Source organism: Daktulosphaira vitifoliae, unplaced genomic scaffold, assembly GCF_025091365.1.
Source record: "Daktulosphaira vitifoliae isolate Bord-2020 unplaced genomic scaffold, ASM2509136v1 Scaffold_2, whole genome shotgun sequence".
In the NCBI taxonomy this organism is placed as follows: domain Eukaryota; kingdom Metazoa; phylum Arthropoda; class Insecta; order Hemiptera; family Phylloxeridae; genus Daktulosphaira; species Daktulosphaira vitifoliae.
Genome location: NW_026099573.1, coordinates 22681089 through 22699466, shown reverse-complemented (window position 1 = coordinate 22699466; position 18378 = coordinate 22681089). Strand labels below are relative to the sequence as shown.

Sequence of the window (18378 nt, the reverse complement as noted above, 5' to 3'; positions counted from 1 at the left end):
AGATCACAAGTCAGACTTATCATGTGTTGTACCTATCGGAGGTTAGACCTAAAACTGTTAATTTCCAGAGTAGGTTTTCAATTTTAAATAGGTTAGATGGGATGAGTTTTTCAAGATGTTAGATAACAAAGTGAAATGTAACCAACCAATTTCCACTAACTATGAAAAACTTCTTAAAACTGTTCAAAAGATATCAAGAAATACCATTAGTCTATATCAAGGATATAGATAAAACTACATCCTAGATTTAAGACAACATTTAATAGAAGACTTAAAAGAAACTATTTTTTTTTTCAAGTATTTATTTATTTGAGATGACCTTGTGATCTTAATCAAAATTGTTCACTAACGTTAACTTCTAAAATTATATAAAATGCATAGTTAATATATTACACACAATGATCGAGGGAAACTTCCAATGAAGAGTCTGCAAACTTATATATTAGTAAAACTTCTACCAATCAACAATAATATATATATGTATTTATGTCATATCATTTAGTCTTGCAGAATTGCGGACGTGGGCCTTCAGACGATTTTTATGCCTTTGCGTGGCATTGAATTTTTTTTCTAATAGTTGGTATCATTATATCTTTTAGAGTATGGTCATTTTAATACCTTTCCATTCAGATACACCTTTTTCTTAACTATTTCAAAACTGCCTTTATATTAAATATGATTCTAGTAGCTCGCATCATGTACAATGCAAATGTTTTTTCAATTTGTACAGTAGGTCTTTATGCCAAAGGTTTGAGCAACACCAAAAAAGACGCCGCACAAATACCCCGTAGGTCTACTAATTACATTTGTAACACGACATACTTGATACATGTTTGAATGTCTGGTACGAAATCAAACTGATGGTTAGGAATTAGTTGACGTTCTTGAAAAATAGGTTTCAATCTTATATAAAGTAACTTCTCGAAGACTTTTGACATTGTAAGAATATCGGCCTGTAGGAACTAGTTCTTTCAAGGAGCTACCCTGGTTTTAATAACAAGATAACAAGTGTTTTTTTTTCAATTTTCTGGTACATATTCTATACTCAAGCAAGCATTAAATAAGTAAGTTAGTAAGATAATTGCTTTGCGATATAATTCTTTAATTATACGTGGACTTCTGTTATAACCCGGAGACTGTTTAGAGTTAAGGTTTTTATCTATTTCATTTGCAACTTCAAAAATAATGAAATGTTTAATACGATCTATGAGTGGATTTGAAATATGTAAATACGTTGTGTTCAAATCGAGATTGTATGTTGTTAGGCTGAAATACACACTACAAGTAACGCGTAAAAGTTTCAGATACTTCCTATTCACATTGATTCCATGTACCATCCTTTAAAATTGATGACTTATATACATATACTTAAAGTCTTTTCATACGTCTGGTTGCTTTCTATAACGAGTAATCTATGTTTTCTGTAGCACATAAGTTACTTATATATGTTTTAAAAGTTTTATACTTTACTTGATAAATTTTCTTTTTTAGGATTTTGTTAAGTTGATTTTATTTGCTTAGTCCACTGGATGCTATTTTCCCTTGTACTTCTTTCAAGTTGAATTAATTCTCTTATCTCTGAAGGATAAATCTTTTCTTTATCAATCATAACTTTGTAATTCTGTATAAATTGTTTAGCAGTTATAATTATGTTATCTGTAAATTTTTGTACAAATGTCTTTATGTCTCTTGTTGACTTAAGTCTTATTGAGAAGTCAATACTTCTTTCCATATATTCACGAAAGAATTCCAAAGTTTGTATACTTATTTATGAGCATAGGGTATTTTTTTTTTTTATTATTTAACAACTTAATGCTAAGAACATTAGCATATGGCCTGATATAAGACATTCCTTCAAAATTAGTATACTTATTTTTTCGATAAATTAGCCAAGTAATTCTTATTGGATTATTCATCTTTTTTTTTCTTGATCGCTTTTTATTTTTTATTTGTTTTAGACTAATTATTTTTCAGTTAATTAAGGTCTATCATTAGTATGGCTAATGTTTGGGTAATATTAGTCTTCTTCTTCTTCCTCGCCTTAATCCCAACTACTTGGAGTCGGCCATCTTTATCCTAAACTCCCACTTGACAAGCTCTCCCACATCATCTACACTCACATCAGCTGTCCTCATATCGCATTCAATAGCATTCTTCCATCTCTTTTTTGGTCTTCCTCTACCTCTTCTTCCTTCAACATTCATTTCTATAACTGTTCTTACAGCTTCCGATTCTTCTCTCCTCATAATATGACCAAACCATCTAAGTCTATATTCTCTCATCTTATTCACGATTTAAATAATATAATTTGATTATATTATTTTTTTAATTACCATTAGTACTTTTTATTGAAACGATCAAGAATCTTAATCGATATAATTAAATATTTTTTATAAATACACAAGTATATTAATTAATATATATATATATATATATATATACACACTACTTAGTCTAGTAATTTTTTAATTGGATTGAAAAAATCTTACTATTTTCAGTATATTGATATCTGGTATGTTTGGTCCAGCACAAGTATGAACATAGTAAGATCCACCTTCACTAAAATAAGCTTTACTAAAAGCACATGACGACCCACAGGTCATACATTCGGATGTACTGCTGGAATTGGTACTAATCTTAAATAAATACTGATCCTCTGGTTTATTTTCGATGGTAGCTAAATAATATCTATTTAGATATTTAAATACGACTGTATAAATTTTATATTTGTATTACTTGTATAATTAGCAATTAGATATTTCATTTCTTTATAAAATAAATATGTTATACATAATGTGATTTATTATGTGGAATACCCTCATTTTCTTAGAAAACTATTGAACATTTTAATTTTTGTAATAAAGAAAATTGTATTGTTCAAAAAAACTAAAATATTAAGAAATACTTTTTTTTTCATAGATTTGAAAAAATTTTTTATTCGCGAGAGAAATAAAAAAAAATAGATTTTATAATATTATAGTTTTTTAAACGAAATAATTTTTCTCTTTATTTTAATGAAAAATGTTCAATAGTTTCAAAAAATCAGTGTTTTATCCAAAATCTATCATCCTGTATAGAGAATAATTTTATTTAACGCTATATACTGCATTTGTCTTATATAATATTTTTTTTCTTTAAAATTACATACATGTATGTATCATTCATGTGATATAAAGTATTTTTATGTTAATCTATTATGTCCTATAAGATGTAAACTTTATTTTTTTAATGATTACTTTAATATTTAACTAACTTATAAAATAGAAAATGATGTTAATAGAAATATGATTGGTCGATATCAACTTTTGGACCAGTGTTTTAGAAGTTATTAATAATTTAAAGTATTAACTGGAGGTGAGGTGTGGATTGATTTTTTATCACTAAATATTTCTTAGCCCCAGTTCTCTAACCGTTTAGGTATAAAAAAGTTAATAACTTCTGAAATACTCGTATAAAATTTGTTGTAAACTAATAATTTTCTTAATCACATCATTATAAACTATTTTATAAGCTAAAAAATTATGTATTTGTCATTTGAAAAATTAAAGTTAACTCAAATTCTTATAAAGTATAATGGATAAATATAAAAAAAAATGTATAATAGATCAATGGAGATGCATATCTAATAAACAAAAATTCACAAAACAATTATTATTTTAAGAGAAATTGAATGGATAGTATTTAAAGCACCATATAATAAGAATAGATCACTTGTGGCTAATAGTATTTAAAATTTATAACTATATTTAAAATATTAATTTGAAATTTAAGAATATAAAAAATATGCAAATATAATACATATTAAAAAACCACGAGGCACGTCCAAAAAATAAGTGTACTCAATTTATGTAAGGTTCAAAAAAAATTTAGTAAAACAAAACATACTTGGTTACACTCGTACATATGTAAGTTATTTTTCGACATAGTCACCATCTCTCTCGATGTAAGTGGTGAGCCGCGGGATCAATTTTTTGATGCCTGCCTCGAAGAAATCTCCCGCCAGCTCTTTTACCAATTTCTCCACCTCCCTCTTCACCACCTTGTCCGTTGAAAACTTGTTCAAACCCATGTGTATCATAAAGGGAAGTGAAGAGATGGAAATCTGAAGGGGCCAGGTCAGGGGAATACGGGGGTGGTTCAAAACGTCCCATCCAAAAGAGTCCAGGAGTTGCTTCGTTGCGTTGGTCGTGTGAGGTTTGACATTTTCATGCAGCAGACAGACTCCCTTCGTCAGCATGCCCCTTCTTTTATTCTGAATCGCCCTTTTCAATTTTTTTAGCATCTCACAGTATCTTGCCACGTTAAGGGTCTCCCCTTGAGGCAGATATTCAATCAAAATTATGCCTTTATGGTCCCAAAACACGAATATCATGATTTTTTTGACTGAAATTTAGGTTTTGAATTTCTTAGCGGAGAGTGACCAGGTGTGACGCCATTGTTGAGAATGCCTTTTAATTTCAGGCGTGTAGTGGGCAACCTAAGTTTCGTCTCTAGTAACAATAAAGTAGAGAAAATCATCGTCTTCGAGTTCGTAACGTTCCAAAAAATCATTGGAGCTCTGCACTCGATTCACCTTAAGCTGTCAGCTGTTTTGGGACCCACCTCGCAAATAATTTCCAAAATCCGAGAGTTTCTGTGATTGTTTCGTGTATCAGGGATCTGGAGATTAGCGGAAACATCGCAGAAAGTTCATCTAACGTTTGCGATCGTCACGGACCGCAATCTCGATTTTTTCCACAAGTTCGTCAGTAACAATTGAAGGTCTTCCGCTCCTCTGATCGTCATGCACGGAATTACGGCCATTTTTAAACTCGCCACACCACTTGTATACACTCGTATGATTCATAGCTCTATTACCGTAGACAGTTTTCACGTCATTATAAATTTCAACCGGAGCTTTTCCTTTCGCGACGAGATAACGAATGACGACGCGAATTTTTCGCGAGAAATGTTACTGTGTCAAGAGTTTTCAACACACTAATCTCGGATTGGTCTCGTTTTGAAGGGGAGGAGTCACGCTACGTGGCAATGTTGCTAACATGTCGAAAAAGTATTCCCTACAGCTGTGAGAGTACCCGTACAATTACTTTCTGGACGTGCCTCGTATAATTCGTGAATACGTATTTTTAGTAATTTGTGTGGCTCTTTGAGTTTTTTTTTTAAATCAATATTTTAAACATATTTTTAATTAAAAGTACTAAAACAATTACTTTTTATACAGGGTGAGAGTTAAATTTTTAATTTTAAGAATTTTGTTTCAATTTAATTTACTAAAATAATTAAAAAAGGTAAACTGTGAGTATGAATAATATTCATAGAATATATTCTATATTTGAAAATAGGCCTATCCGTTATTTTTCGTCTGTTTTTTTAATAGGATCAATATCTGGAGCAGTTACAAATTGAAACATTGTTCACAGATTATTGAACTATTTAGCTATCGTATTATTAAGATTAAAAAATTATTATGGTTCAATATCGCGTTTAGTTTAATAAAATTATTTACATAAAGTTTGATTTTAAATCCCACTTGAGAAGTTTCACTACTGTAAATTTTCCACTGGTCAGAGGTTTTAAGCTACCATCATGGTTAACTATGCAAATATGTCTGTATTTATCACCATCATCTTGAGTTGTTGAATATATTAATGCAATTTGGTGTTCAGGACCGATTAATAGAGATTCATCAAATGTAAGCCAACCACCATCTTGCTTAAATTTATGTACCTAATTGTATGTAGTTCTTTACAGTATTAGACATATGATAAAATTTATGGGTACTGGTATTATTTGAGGTTGTACAATACTTTTCAAACATAAATTGTAATTTTTACAAAATAAATTTAATGACTACAACTCATAAAATTTACTGGATGTAATAATTATTAAATATCATTACTTTGTTCAGATAAAGAAAACTTACAAAAATTGAGTTATTTTCTGTAAAAAATGTTTAATTTATTCTATTCATATTTCTTTTAATCACATTATATTCAGTAGTATTAAATAAATTATATACTCGAAAACATTAAAAATAGGATTTTAATATTACATTCTAGTGCAGAAATAAGTAAAATTACTAGGCATGTCCCCTTTTTGAAATTAATTGATATCAGGGCATGTAATAAGAGTTTTAATTATCACTTAATATGATTTAATTTGAAGATCACAACGATTAAACTTAACACGAAATTATGAATACTAAAATTAAAACAAAAACAATATTTTTTTCCAAATTTCCCTTATAAAAAGTAGCCAGAAAAATGTTATTATTATTGTTTTTTACGGTGCAACTGCTTACAATATGTATAAACAGTGTCATTACCATCTAAATATAACTATATTAATGTTTTTAATTAAAGAAACCTTACATGTTTTATATCAATTGTGTCATTAACTATATAATGAACTAGTTGAGCTTCATTTTGTATTCTGTTCATCCATAAAACAAAAATGTTAGAATCATCAGACCATAAAACATTTTTTAGTATTACTTCTTTGCTGCAATAGGAAAAATGATTAAAAATATGATTAGAATTTCTATTTAATCAATTGTTAAATGATGTGTTACGAATAATATTCATGACATATAAATATATATAGTTAATCCTATAAAAATTAATATAAGTTATAAGTAAAGTGTGGAATTATTTCACTTGTTTGGTAAATCAGAAAACAAATATAATATTAATATCATTATTATGACATGCGTAGTATAATCAAATCTAATGAATATTTATAAATTAATATGCTAGGCATTTTTACTTTGATACAATGGTACATTTAAGTTGTAAAGTAGTACTGTTTTAGTTCTATTTTAAGGTAGTCAATACATTAAAATAAAATAAATAAATACAGATATGAAAATATTATAATATAATATTTAAAAACTATATTATAGTTTGTTACGTTAATTTTATTTATGAATTTTTTATCAACGGATCTAAAACATCGCTAACATTTCAGGGACTGAAATTGATTTTCTGGAAAATGGTTATAACTGAATTTTTCCGGATTTTCTAACCGAAATCAAAACCAAAACCGATCATTTTTCAAAACTAAGACATGAAACCGAAACAGTAAACATATCGAATGATTTTAGTCTTTAGCTTAATCCTAACTTGCGTTTTGCACTTCTTACAAATTCCGGGGTGCTAAAATTAATCTAGTTTTGTACAACTTATTAATGCAGGCAATCACCTTAAAAAAATCAACTTACGAAAAATCTTTTGGAGGATTTATTTGTTTAACACTATGGTTATGATCTTTCACATTTAATGAAGAAAAGAAAAGTTCAACGTCCGGATTGTGGTTAGTTACCTGGACACAAAACATAAAATTAGTAAAAGTTTATAACTGTAATAAATTTTGATAGTACAATGTTAAATATATTTGAGATGGTTGACTTTGTTTTATGATAACTTATAAAGTTATTCAATTAGAAAGAAAAATAGAAAAATTTTATAGACAGCCGTTTTAAATCAAATACTTTTGAAGTCGTTATAGTTTAATCAATTTTTTTAAGTGATAGCAGTTAAAATTATTTGTAAAATGTGCCGTGAAAATATAAAATGAAATATAGTTTATTGTATACATAAAGTAAAATTAAAACTATATTAAAAATATTATTAATTTAAAAAAACTAAAAAATATTAAAAATATTAAACTCAAAAGCCACAAAAAAATTAATGAAAAGTCGCGGATACGTATTTCGGAAACAATGTTACCATTATCAACGCTAAACACATACTGACACCCCGACTAGAAAAAACTCCCTTATATACCCCTAGTGACCTTATCACCTAGTGACGTTATCACTAAGTAATATTATCACATTTTGCCAGTTTACACAAGTTTAATAATGAATTTTTCAGTGGGCCAAGATCCCAATTAATTAAATTGTTTTTATTTTTAAACATTTCTATTGCTTCTCTGATATTAAGTTCTTTGTAATTATTTACGTTTTTAATTAGTTTTATGGTTTTAATAGAGTGATNGAACATTTATTGACACATAATCACTCTATTAAAACCATAAAACTAATTAAAAACGTAAATAATTACAAAGAACTTAATATCAGAGAAGCAATAGAAATGTTTAAAAATAAAAACAATTTAATTAATTGGGATCTTGGCCCACTGAAAAATTCATTATTAAACTTGTGTAAACTGGCAAAATGTGATAATATTACTTAGTGATAACGTCACTAGGTGATAAGGTCACTAGGGGTATATAAGGGAGTTTTTTCTAGTCGGGGTGTCAGTATGTGTTTAGCGTTGATAATGGTAACATTGTTTCCGAAATACGTATCCGCGACTTTTCATTAATTTTTTTGTGGCTTTTGAGTTTAATATTTTTAATATTTTTTAGTTTTTTTAAATTAATAATATTTTTAATATAGTTTTAATTTTACTTAATTAACTAGCCACAAGTGATCAATTTTTATTATATTGTATACATTTTAAATAAAAGAATAGTTTTTATTCCTATATTTTTTTTCAATAACAAAGATTATTATTTAATTTACAAAAAACAGCAACTAATATAAAAACGATAGCACAGTGTTGTCGCGGCACAGTGAGTAAGTGGTCTAGTTGGAACAAGTATGGATGATATCTGACAGCGATTAAAATTACAATTAAATAAAATTAAAAATCAGCGTTTCATAAGAAACGCTTTGATGCAAATTTGTGGATATTGTTTAATTTTAAAAAAATTGGTAGATTATTCCAAAATTAACATGAACTCCTATTTCTCTAATAATATCCTTATTAGTAGTTCATTGATTTATAAGTATAATATATGAATAACTACTTATAATAATTAAATTTTGTATGAAATTGATAGTCAATAATTTAATATTGTAATTTTTATGGAAAAACTATAAAAAATAATATAATAGTTATTACTTCTATGGTAAATGAGAAAAAAAATCGGAGGGCTTGATACAAAATTTGATAGAAAATAATTTGTTGTTAATTATAAATAAATGGTATTCAAGGAATTTTTATCAGAGTCAAAAATATTTTTTTCTTGATCAATTTTTTGTACTGATTTCAAATCTTCAATTAGATTTTATTTATCAAGAAAAAAAGTTAAAAAATGCAAAAATTACCGATTTTTAAAATTGTAATTTTTTTGGGGATTTCACCCATTTACTGAAAACGAAAGAAACTTTTTCAATTTTTAAGGGCAATGGCTTCAACTAGATACAATTTGTTATATTTAGCGTACTGTTAAGAAAAATCGATTCGATAAGAGCCAAGAAAAAGTAACGACAAACATACAAAAAAAAAAAATAAATAAAAATAAACACATCTGGGTAAAATAAATATTTTATCACCATTGCATCGAAGCTTTAAAAAAATAATAGTTTCTGAATAAATTTACCTTTGGGTAATGAAAACTGATTAAATGACTGTATTGATCATACAATGTGTCAGGTATTCCATAATATGGTATTTTTATTTTCGGTACTAATGTATCGTTAAATGATGCGTACACTAGATTGGTTCCAGCTGGAGACAACCACACAGCACAATTTGATTCGAGTATTTCTTCTATAATATCATATAATTTTGTGTAACACTCACTTTTAAATTCATGTTAGTAACATTTTGATAGCATTTAATGGATACTTCTATGTGATTAATTAAATTAACCCAATACTTGCAAATAAAGAAGGATATTTTTATTTTAAAATAAATTGTTTAAGAAAAATTAAAAACGTCTGTGATAAAAATATATCTCCTATTATTATATTATGAATTGGTATACTGTATTATGCGGAACAATATCAAATCTGAAACACGTGAATTTTTCGTAAAAGGGATATTTCTCTTCATAATCGACGTTCTTAAACAGTATCATATACTTGTATCATAAAATAATTGTTTTCTAATATTGTATAAATTCAAATTACTTACATGATTTTTTTAAATATTTAATATAAATGAATAATTAATTATCTTTTTTAAATTAGGAGCTCTATCATAGAAAAGATATTTATGAGTCTAATAGAAATTTACCAGAAAAGAAATCTTTAGAAATGCTTTTATTTTAATAGACTTTATTAGTTTATTAATAGTTTGAGTAAAACGTGTAATATTTTATTGAAACTATTTACAATATTGAGAATTTTTTTGGCTTTCTTGAATGTTAAAATTTTTGTTCATGAATTTATTTTAAGTTCATGTTTCAGTCATCATAATTTGGTTAAAACTACCAGAAATCCATTTAATTTGTTAATTTCTTGTAAAGAAATGTGACTATTTTGACGTTAGCGATTTTTATATATACATTTCTTAACTTAATTCTCTCTGTGAATGGGAATAAGAATACTACTACGGCCTCTCGCCATTCGTAATATGCGACTAATGAGGTCATGCCAATTCGACAGCCGGGGTAATATTTTTGTCAAAAAATATGAGAAGTCCTCAACAAAACTTAGGGTTATTGTCCCATCTTGGATGTATACGGGGATAACAAGTGAGAGGAAATAAAGTAGTTAAAAAAGTAGAAGGCCTAAGGAATAAAGTTTTTGATACAAGCCGGACAACTTGGGAGTTAGCTGTTTCACCAGTCATGTGTACAGGTCTACCCAATGCTTGTACTGTCAACGGTGTAAAGACATCACCACTTAACTATAGGCTGCACTCGAGTATAAGGGAGAATGATAGATAAAAAGTAAGAATAGGTACTTGAAATGTTGGAGCATTCACTGGTAGGAGTAGAAAACTAATAAAAGTGAACATTTTTTGTGTGCAGGAAACTAAGTGGCAAGGAGAGAAAGTAAGGGTTATAAAATAATATACTCAAGTAAATCTGATACAAAGAATGATGTAGGGATAATAATGAACGAGGAGATTAAAAGTAAAGTAGTAGAAGTAGATAGGAAAAGTGACAGAATTATAGTCGTAAAATTAATTTTTGAGGGAAAAGTANAATAATATACTCAAGTAAATCTGATACAAAGAATGATGTAGGGATAATAATGAACGAGGAGATTAAAAGTAAAGTAGTAGAAGAAGTAGGAAAAGTGACAGAATTATAGTCGTAAAATTAATTTTTGAGGGAAAAGTGTTGAATGTAATAAGTGCCTATGCACCACAAGTAGGATGTGATGAAATAGACAAAAAAGTGTTTTGGAGAGAGATGGATGAAATGATACAAGGGGTACCTGGCAATGAGGATGCGGTGATGGGTGGAGATATGAATGGAAATGTAGGTAATGAGAGGAGAGGATATGAAAGAGTACATGGAGGGTATGGTTTTAGTGCGAAGAATGATGCTGGAGAAAGAATCCCACATTTCGCAGTATCTTATGATCTTGCTGTGGTTAATACATTTATTAGAAAAAGGAAAGAACATTATATAACTTATAAGAGTGGGAGAAATAGATCACACATTAATTATTTTATGTGAAAGAGAGAGAGAGCGTAACGTGAGTAAAAGATTGTAAAGTTATACTAGGTGAGAGTGTAATTACTTAACATTAACTGATGGTAATGAAATTGTGGTGTAGTGGTAAACAAATATACAAAATCAGAAAAATCAAGGATCTGGTGATGGGAATTGAAAGGGGAAAATGAAAATGAGTTTGTATAGACGGTAAAAGAAAGGACAGTGTTGAATGTCGATGGAGACATAAATGATGTGTGAAATAGATTTGCTAGTTGTGTTAAGAATATTTCAAAGGAGATTGTTGGTGATAGTAGGAGTAGAATGCCAAGAAACAAAGAAACCTGGTGGTGGGATGAGGATGTTCAAAAAATCATAGAAAGTAAAAATCAACAATTCAAAGTATGGCAGAAGAGCAAAAGGAGAGAATATTGGATGGAGTATAAACGCTTGTTCAAAGAAGACAAGTGTGCAGTAAGTAAGGTGAAGTTTAAGAGGTATGATAAGTTGTATAATAGGCTTGGAACAAAGAAGGCGAGAAAGAAATCTATAGACTTGCAAAAGTAACAGAGAAAAGATCTAAAGATTATAATTATATAAGGTATATAAAAAATATTGATAATAGGATACTATCTAGTGATAATGATGTGAAAAAAAGACGGAAAGAGTATTTTGAAAAATTACTAAATGAGGAATCTCCAAAAGAGACGTTAGAGGATATTTCGTGGAATGAAGGACTGATAGATTTAATTAATGAGAAAGAGATATGGGAGGCTATGGCATCAATCAAAAAGAATAAAGCAGTTGGACCAGATGAATTATCAATTGAAAAATGGACAATATTAGGCGGTGTTGACATAAGATGATCAAAGGATCTATTAAATAAAATCTTATTAAAAGGGAAAATTCCATATGAATGGAGGAATAGTGCCGATAGTTAAAAATAGGGGGTGACATACAGGAGTGTGGATATTATATATGCATAAAGTTTATGAGTCATAGTATGAAAAATTGGGAAAAGGTAATAAATAAGAAATGAAACATCGGTATCTAAGAACCAGATTGGATTTATGTCTGCTAAATCAACAATGGAACCATTATTTTATGTGAAGCAACTAATAGAAAAATTTAGGGAAAAGAAGAAAGAAGTGTGTGTGGCATTTATAGATTTAAAACGTATAATAGAGTACCGAGAGAGGTATTAAAGTGGGCAGAAAAGGATTCCCGAAAAAGTACATCAATATAGTAGAAGATATGTATGATAGCACTTGTAACGGGGTAAATTAATAGAGAAATACAAGGAGAGGTTCCGTGGTGCATGTTATTCGCTGACAATATAGTGTTAATAGGAGAAAATAGGGAGGAAATTAATCAAAGACTAGAAGACATAGAATATTAGAGTAATCATTATCTATAAGATTACTTAAATACGTAAAATAAATATTTTGACCTTCATACGCCCAATCAGGGATACCATTGTAAAAATCTTTAGATCCGTCAAACGTTAATTGATGAACAGTATTTGGTTGTACAGCTGTAGGAATGTAAAAGATATTATAGTCATCAACAATTATTAAACTTGAATTGTTTGCAGTCCATTTGGCCAATCTTAACTGTCTAGGCTGATTATAGCTGTTTCTGAGTGTAACTTGTTTCCTAAGTTTCAAATATTCAATGTGTTTTTGAAAAAAAATAACAATTGAAATTATTAATTTATCCTCAAATAATTGAAAATAAATTCATAACCAAGGGATCATTTTGGGGACAACTGGTTGGAGGGTAACTTGTCTTGAATTTTTAACTGCGAAATCAAGGTTGGGTTTTTTAAATACAGTAATCATGTAGAAAAAAAAGTTCATAAATGAACATTTTTGGAATGTGAAGTGACCTGTTTTTAATTTTACCCGCTCTAATGAAAAATTGAAATAACACCACTGCTTAAGATCTTTACAGTAATAGACATATTAAAATTATAAATGGCAATATTTAAAATATTATATGCTTAAAATATTTTAAATATATATATATATTTTTATAATTTACCCATTTTTTATGTTAATCACATCGTAGAACGCTGTATATGAATATTTAAAAATCTACGATAAAATAAGTCAATAAATGTTAATTTTATTAAAATATGTATGTACAGCTTTTATTACTTTTGTATAGTTGTAAGCTACCAAAAGGTATTTTTTGTCAGCTGATAAATTATAATCATAACAAAATCGGACATTCTAAAAAATAAAAATACAATGTTTTAATTAGTATTCTATTGTGAAAATTAAAAATATATAACTTTACCTGCATTGTATTGTATGCTAAAATTGATTTATTATTAGTTTTGACATTTAGTAACACAATATGCCCACTAATGTCTTTAGTAAGAATTTCTTCATCTAGTTAACATAAAAATTTTGCCAAATTATGTATAAAGAATATACGGAGCGAGTTTGAAAAATTTATGATTAGGTAAAAACACGGAAAATAGTGTAACAAAGTATCTAAGTGTTAGAAAAATAATTAAAATATAATAGTTTTAATCATCATCCTATTAATTTATAAAAAAAAACGAGGTCGTGATATATTTGGGACAAGTATAGATAATATCTGATAGTGATTAAAATCACTATCAAAAGAAACGCTTCGTTGCAAATCTGTAGATAGTGTTAAATTTATGAAATTGGTGGATTATTCTAAAAATCAAAATTAACTCATATTTTTTGTTCATTTTTGACTGTCATTAGCATATAGAAGATAGGTCACCGGGACAAATTTTTTTTTAACTTTTAGTACATAATGTAAGCTTTATTTTAACATATGTTTAAAGGACATAGTATTTCTAGAACTTTTTTAAATGTTAACTTTAAATGTATTTTTAATATCCAATGTGGTCAAGTGAAGAGTCAGTTTTACACAAAAAATACATTAAATGAAAGGTAAATATAAGGTATCTATAAAAAACATTATGTAAATTTGATAACTTTTAAATAATTATGACAGTTTTAATAAAAAACGATAAAAATTACTGATTTTAGCTTCGATGCGAAGCTGAGAAGGTAATTTTTTTTTCTTAATCAGATCATTTCTCTATATACCGGGGGGTTCAAATCTGAAAAATGCTTAAAGAAAGTAGAACTTTTTCAACTTAACTTTTGAAAGTATTCCGGAAAGTCTGACACTTTTATCTATATCTTAAATTAAAGCTAATGTAATATACTTTTTATGGAAAAAAAACATTTCGGATTTTATATTGACTTTAAAAAAGTTCATCTATCATCTACAAAAAAAAAATCATATTGATTAGTTCATATTTGAAAAAAAAATTTTATGGCATTTTGAAGTAAAAAAAATCGATAAAATGTCGAAAATTAGCGAATTTTATATTTGTAATTTTTTTTTTTTGGAGGTTTCCCACATTTCTGGGGAACGAAAGAATTTTTTTCCATTTTTGAGGGTAATGTCGTCGNGAAGTAAAAAAAATCGATAAAATGTCGAAAATTAGCGAATTTTATATTTGTAATTTTTTTTTTTTGGAGGTTTCCCACATTTCCGGGGAACGAAAGAATTTTTTTCCATTTTTGAGGGTAATGTCGTCGAACGTCTAAAGTTCGGGCCGCACATTACTCGTGTGGCCCAACGGGCCCAGAAAGTCATGAATTGCCTGGCGGGAATCATGCCCAATCTGGGAGGGCCGAGAGAGATGCGGCGCAGACTTTTAGTCAGCGTCGTACACTCGGTCCTTCTGTACGGGTCCCCGGTTTGGGCGGATACTCTTGAGTATTCATCCAAAAACCGTGAAGCCCTGTTCAGGGTGCAGAGGCGGACGGCGATCCGGACAGTTTCGGCGTACCGAACGGTGTCCGAGGTGGCGGCGGGTATCCTGTTGTCACTGCCGCCCGCCGACCTGCTCGCCGAGGAACGCGCCGCCGGGCATGAGCTCCGCCGAGAACGCAACCGGTCCCTCGAACCCGAGGACCGGCTAGCGCTCAGGCGGATGACCATGCTCCGGTGGCGAACTCGCCTCTCGGAGGAAACGACGAGAGGCGAGTGGATCAGGTCCCTCATAGTGCCCGATTGGCTGGACAGGTGTGTGGACCGGACTTACGGTGAGATGACTTATCGTCTCACTCAAGTGATGTCCGGGCACGGCTGCTTTAACGAGTACTTACACCGTATTCATAAAGTAGCCGCGCCGACGTGCGACCACTGTTCTGATCGCCCGGGAGAGGCTGATAGCGCTCTGCACACCCTCTTCCGGTGCGAGGCGTGGGCCCAGGAGCGGGACTCTTTGGAGTCCCGTCTGGGGTCCATGCTCCGAGTCGGGTCCTTGGTGGACCTGATGTTGGGAAGCCGGGAGGCGTGGAGGCTCGTCCAGGCGTTCGCCGAGTCCGTCTTGAAAAAGAAGGAGGAAGCTGAACGCCTGAGACAGAGGCAGCCGCGCCGCCCAGTACAGGAGGACCTAAGGCGATGGTTTAGGCCGGCGCCTTAGGTATTCGCGTTTTATGTTTTTATATTTTTGTTTCATGAGTTATTTGTGCCCCCTTCGCAAAGTCCTACCCCCACCACCATGTGGTGCAACCTGGGCAACGGATCTCACTCTGGGATCCGGCTAACGGGGGAGGCCACACCACGTTCTTGATTAATTTCGGGCTGATTCACAACGTGGTGGTGTGAGTTTTAAAGACGACGTGGGCCGCCCTGAAGTAATACCTAACGGTAGTTCCGGGGCGGTCCACAACCGAGCCGATCGGAGGAAAAAAAAAAAAAATAAGGGTAATGTCTTCGACTAGATACGATTTGTGATCTTTTGACGTATCGATGAAAGAAATCGTTGAGAGCTAAAAAAAAGTAGTAATAGATACACAAAAAAAAAAAAAATAAAAAAAATCACATCATAGTAAAACCAATATCTTCTCATCTTCGCAATGAAGCTAAAAATTGTCGAATACATCGTTTTAAAAGGGTTGTGAATATTTTTTTTGTGTTTTTGCCCCATCTAGTTATGACTCTAAAGTAAAACGACCCATGTAAAATTTATTTTTGTAACGCCTTTTATATAGTAAACACATTTAAATATATTAAAATAATAAGTCTAAATGATTAATCATAATCATTCATAATTACAAATCTACGATATTATACAGAGTATCTCAGACTTAATAGTCGTCGCTTATTACTTAGTTACAATTATCATTTTGTAGAAAATTTTTATAAATAATTATTGCCTTCTTAAACTACGCTTAAAACGTTTATTTTATTTGTTATCATTAGTAAAAAATATGCTTTAAAAATATACGCAATCTAAGAAGGCAATAATTATTAAAAAAAAATTTAACAAAATTATAAAGAAATAAATGTTGTCTAGGTATCAGATATCTGTATATTATGTATTGAAGTATTTATAGTATTGAAGCTCAAGTAGTGTTTTTCTAATTTTTGATTATTTTTTTAGGATTGTAAACTGTTTTTGAATTTTTTCTTTACATTATTTAAATTATGTATATTCATATTTACCTGAGACCCATGTTGCATTAAATTCTGTCGTATAATGCCATTTGTAGTCCATAACTGTATTTATTTTTAAAGGATTCAAATATATTGTAGTATTTTGGTTTTTATGAATTGAGTCTATTGTAATGTGGAAAATGATGCCAATTATAGTTATAATTAAACATATGGTCAATAAAAAAGATAAATATTCATTTTTTCTTTTTTTTTTCTGAAAAATAATTAGATTAAGTTTAGGTCAATTTTTAAGATCTTAGTTTATAAAATCATTAGAAACATGTAATCAAATTCATGAGAGCACCTAAGGTAACCCTACTAATTCTTTTATATCCTTACAAATATGAACATTTTATGTATTTTTATATAGAAATATTTTTAAGGAGGAGAAAATAAAAAACATTTTTTTTCATTTTTCTAGCTTTGATGTGAAGCTGTGAAGGTATTAATTTTACTATGATGTTTTTTTTATTTCTGTCTGTAACCACTTTTTTTCAACAATACGTCTAAAGATCACAAATCGTATCTAGTCGAAGACATTACCCTCAAAAAATGAAAAAAAATTCCCTCGTTCCTGTAAATGGGGGAAATTCCTAAAAAAATTACAATTTTAAATATCGTTAATTTTCGAATTTTTAGCTTCGATGCGAAGCTGAGAAGGTATTGATTTTACTATGATGTTTTTTTTTTTTTTTTGTGTCTGTTACCACTTTATCTCAGCTCTCACCGAACGGATTTCTTTCAAAGATACGTNTATTTTAGCTTTGATGCGAAGCCGAGAAGGTATTATTTTACTATGATGCGTTTTTTCTTTTTTTTTTGTGTCTGTTACCACTTTTTCTCAGCTCTCACCGAACGGATTTCTTTCAAAGATACGTCAAAAGATCACAAATCATATCTAGTCGAAGACATAACCCTTAAAAATTGAAAAAATTTCCCTCGTTCCCCGTAAATGGGGGAAACCTCCAAAAAAATAACAAATTTAAAAATTGCTAATTTTCGAAATTTTTTCAATTATTTTTACTAAAAACTGCCGTAACTTTTTCAAAAATGAACATATGAATATAATTTTTTTTTTTATAGATGCTTGATGTCTTTACCTATCATTTAGTATATTTTTTTTGTAAATTTGACCTTTTTTCTGCCCACAGGGGGGGATTTAAAATGAAAAATTTTTCACAAAAAATTAACTTTTTCAACTTAACTTTTGAAAATGTTCCAGAAGGTCTGACACTTTTATATATATCTTAAATTGAAACTTATGTAATATTCTTTAATTTGAAAAAAAAAATTTGACTTCTGGACTTGTCTTTACGGCGAAAATTGCTACCGAATGCTATTTTCGTGTGAAAATTCTCGATTTTATTATTTATATTATATTTAACTTTATAATGCTATAACTTATTGAAAAGTTTATGGATCCACACAATTTTTTTATGAGAAATAATATTTTTTAATAAACCCTTTTTCATT

General features: G+C 29.6%; 1 protein-coding gene across 2 annotated transcripts in view; it reads right to left on the bottom strand.

The window, feature by feature from the left end:
* The window catches only part of LOC126899555 (venom dipeptidyl peptidase 4-like), a 34186-nt gene that overhangs the window by 5694 nt on the left and 10114 nt on the right, over window positions 1-18378 (bottom strand). For both annotated transcript variants that reach the window (XM_050674574.1, XM_050674575.1), the window contains exons 3-12: window positions 16915-17119; window positions 13702-13796; window positions 13560-13634; window positions 13444-13496; window positions 12851-13056; window positions 9391-9560; window positions 7220-7320; window positions 6372-6501; window positions 5507-5727; window positions 2490-2688 (exon numbers count right to left, since the gene is read on the bottom strand). In XM_050674574.1, the coding sequence (XP_050530531.1) occupies window positions 2490-2688; window positions 5507-5727; window positions 6372-6501; window positions 7220-7320; window positions 9391-9560; window positions 12851-13056; window positions 13444-13496; window positions 13560-13634; window positions 13702-13796; window positions 16915-17119 (1455 nt within the window). The remainder of the gene's footprint in view (window positions 1-2489; window positions 2689-5506; window positions 5728-6371; window positions 6502-7219; window positions 7321-9390; window positions 9561-12850; window positions 13057-13443; window positions 13497-13559; window positions 13635-13701; window positions 13797-16914; window positions 17120-18378) is intronic.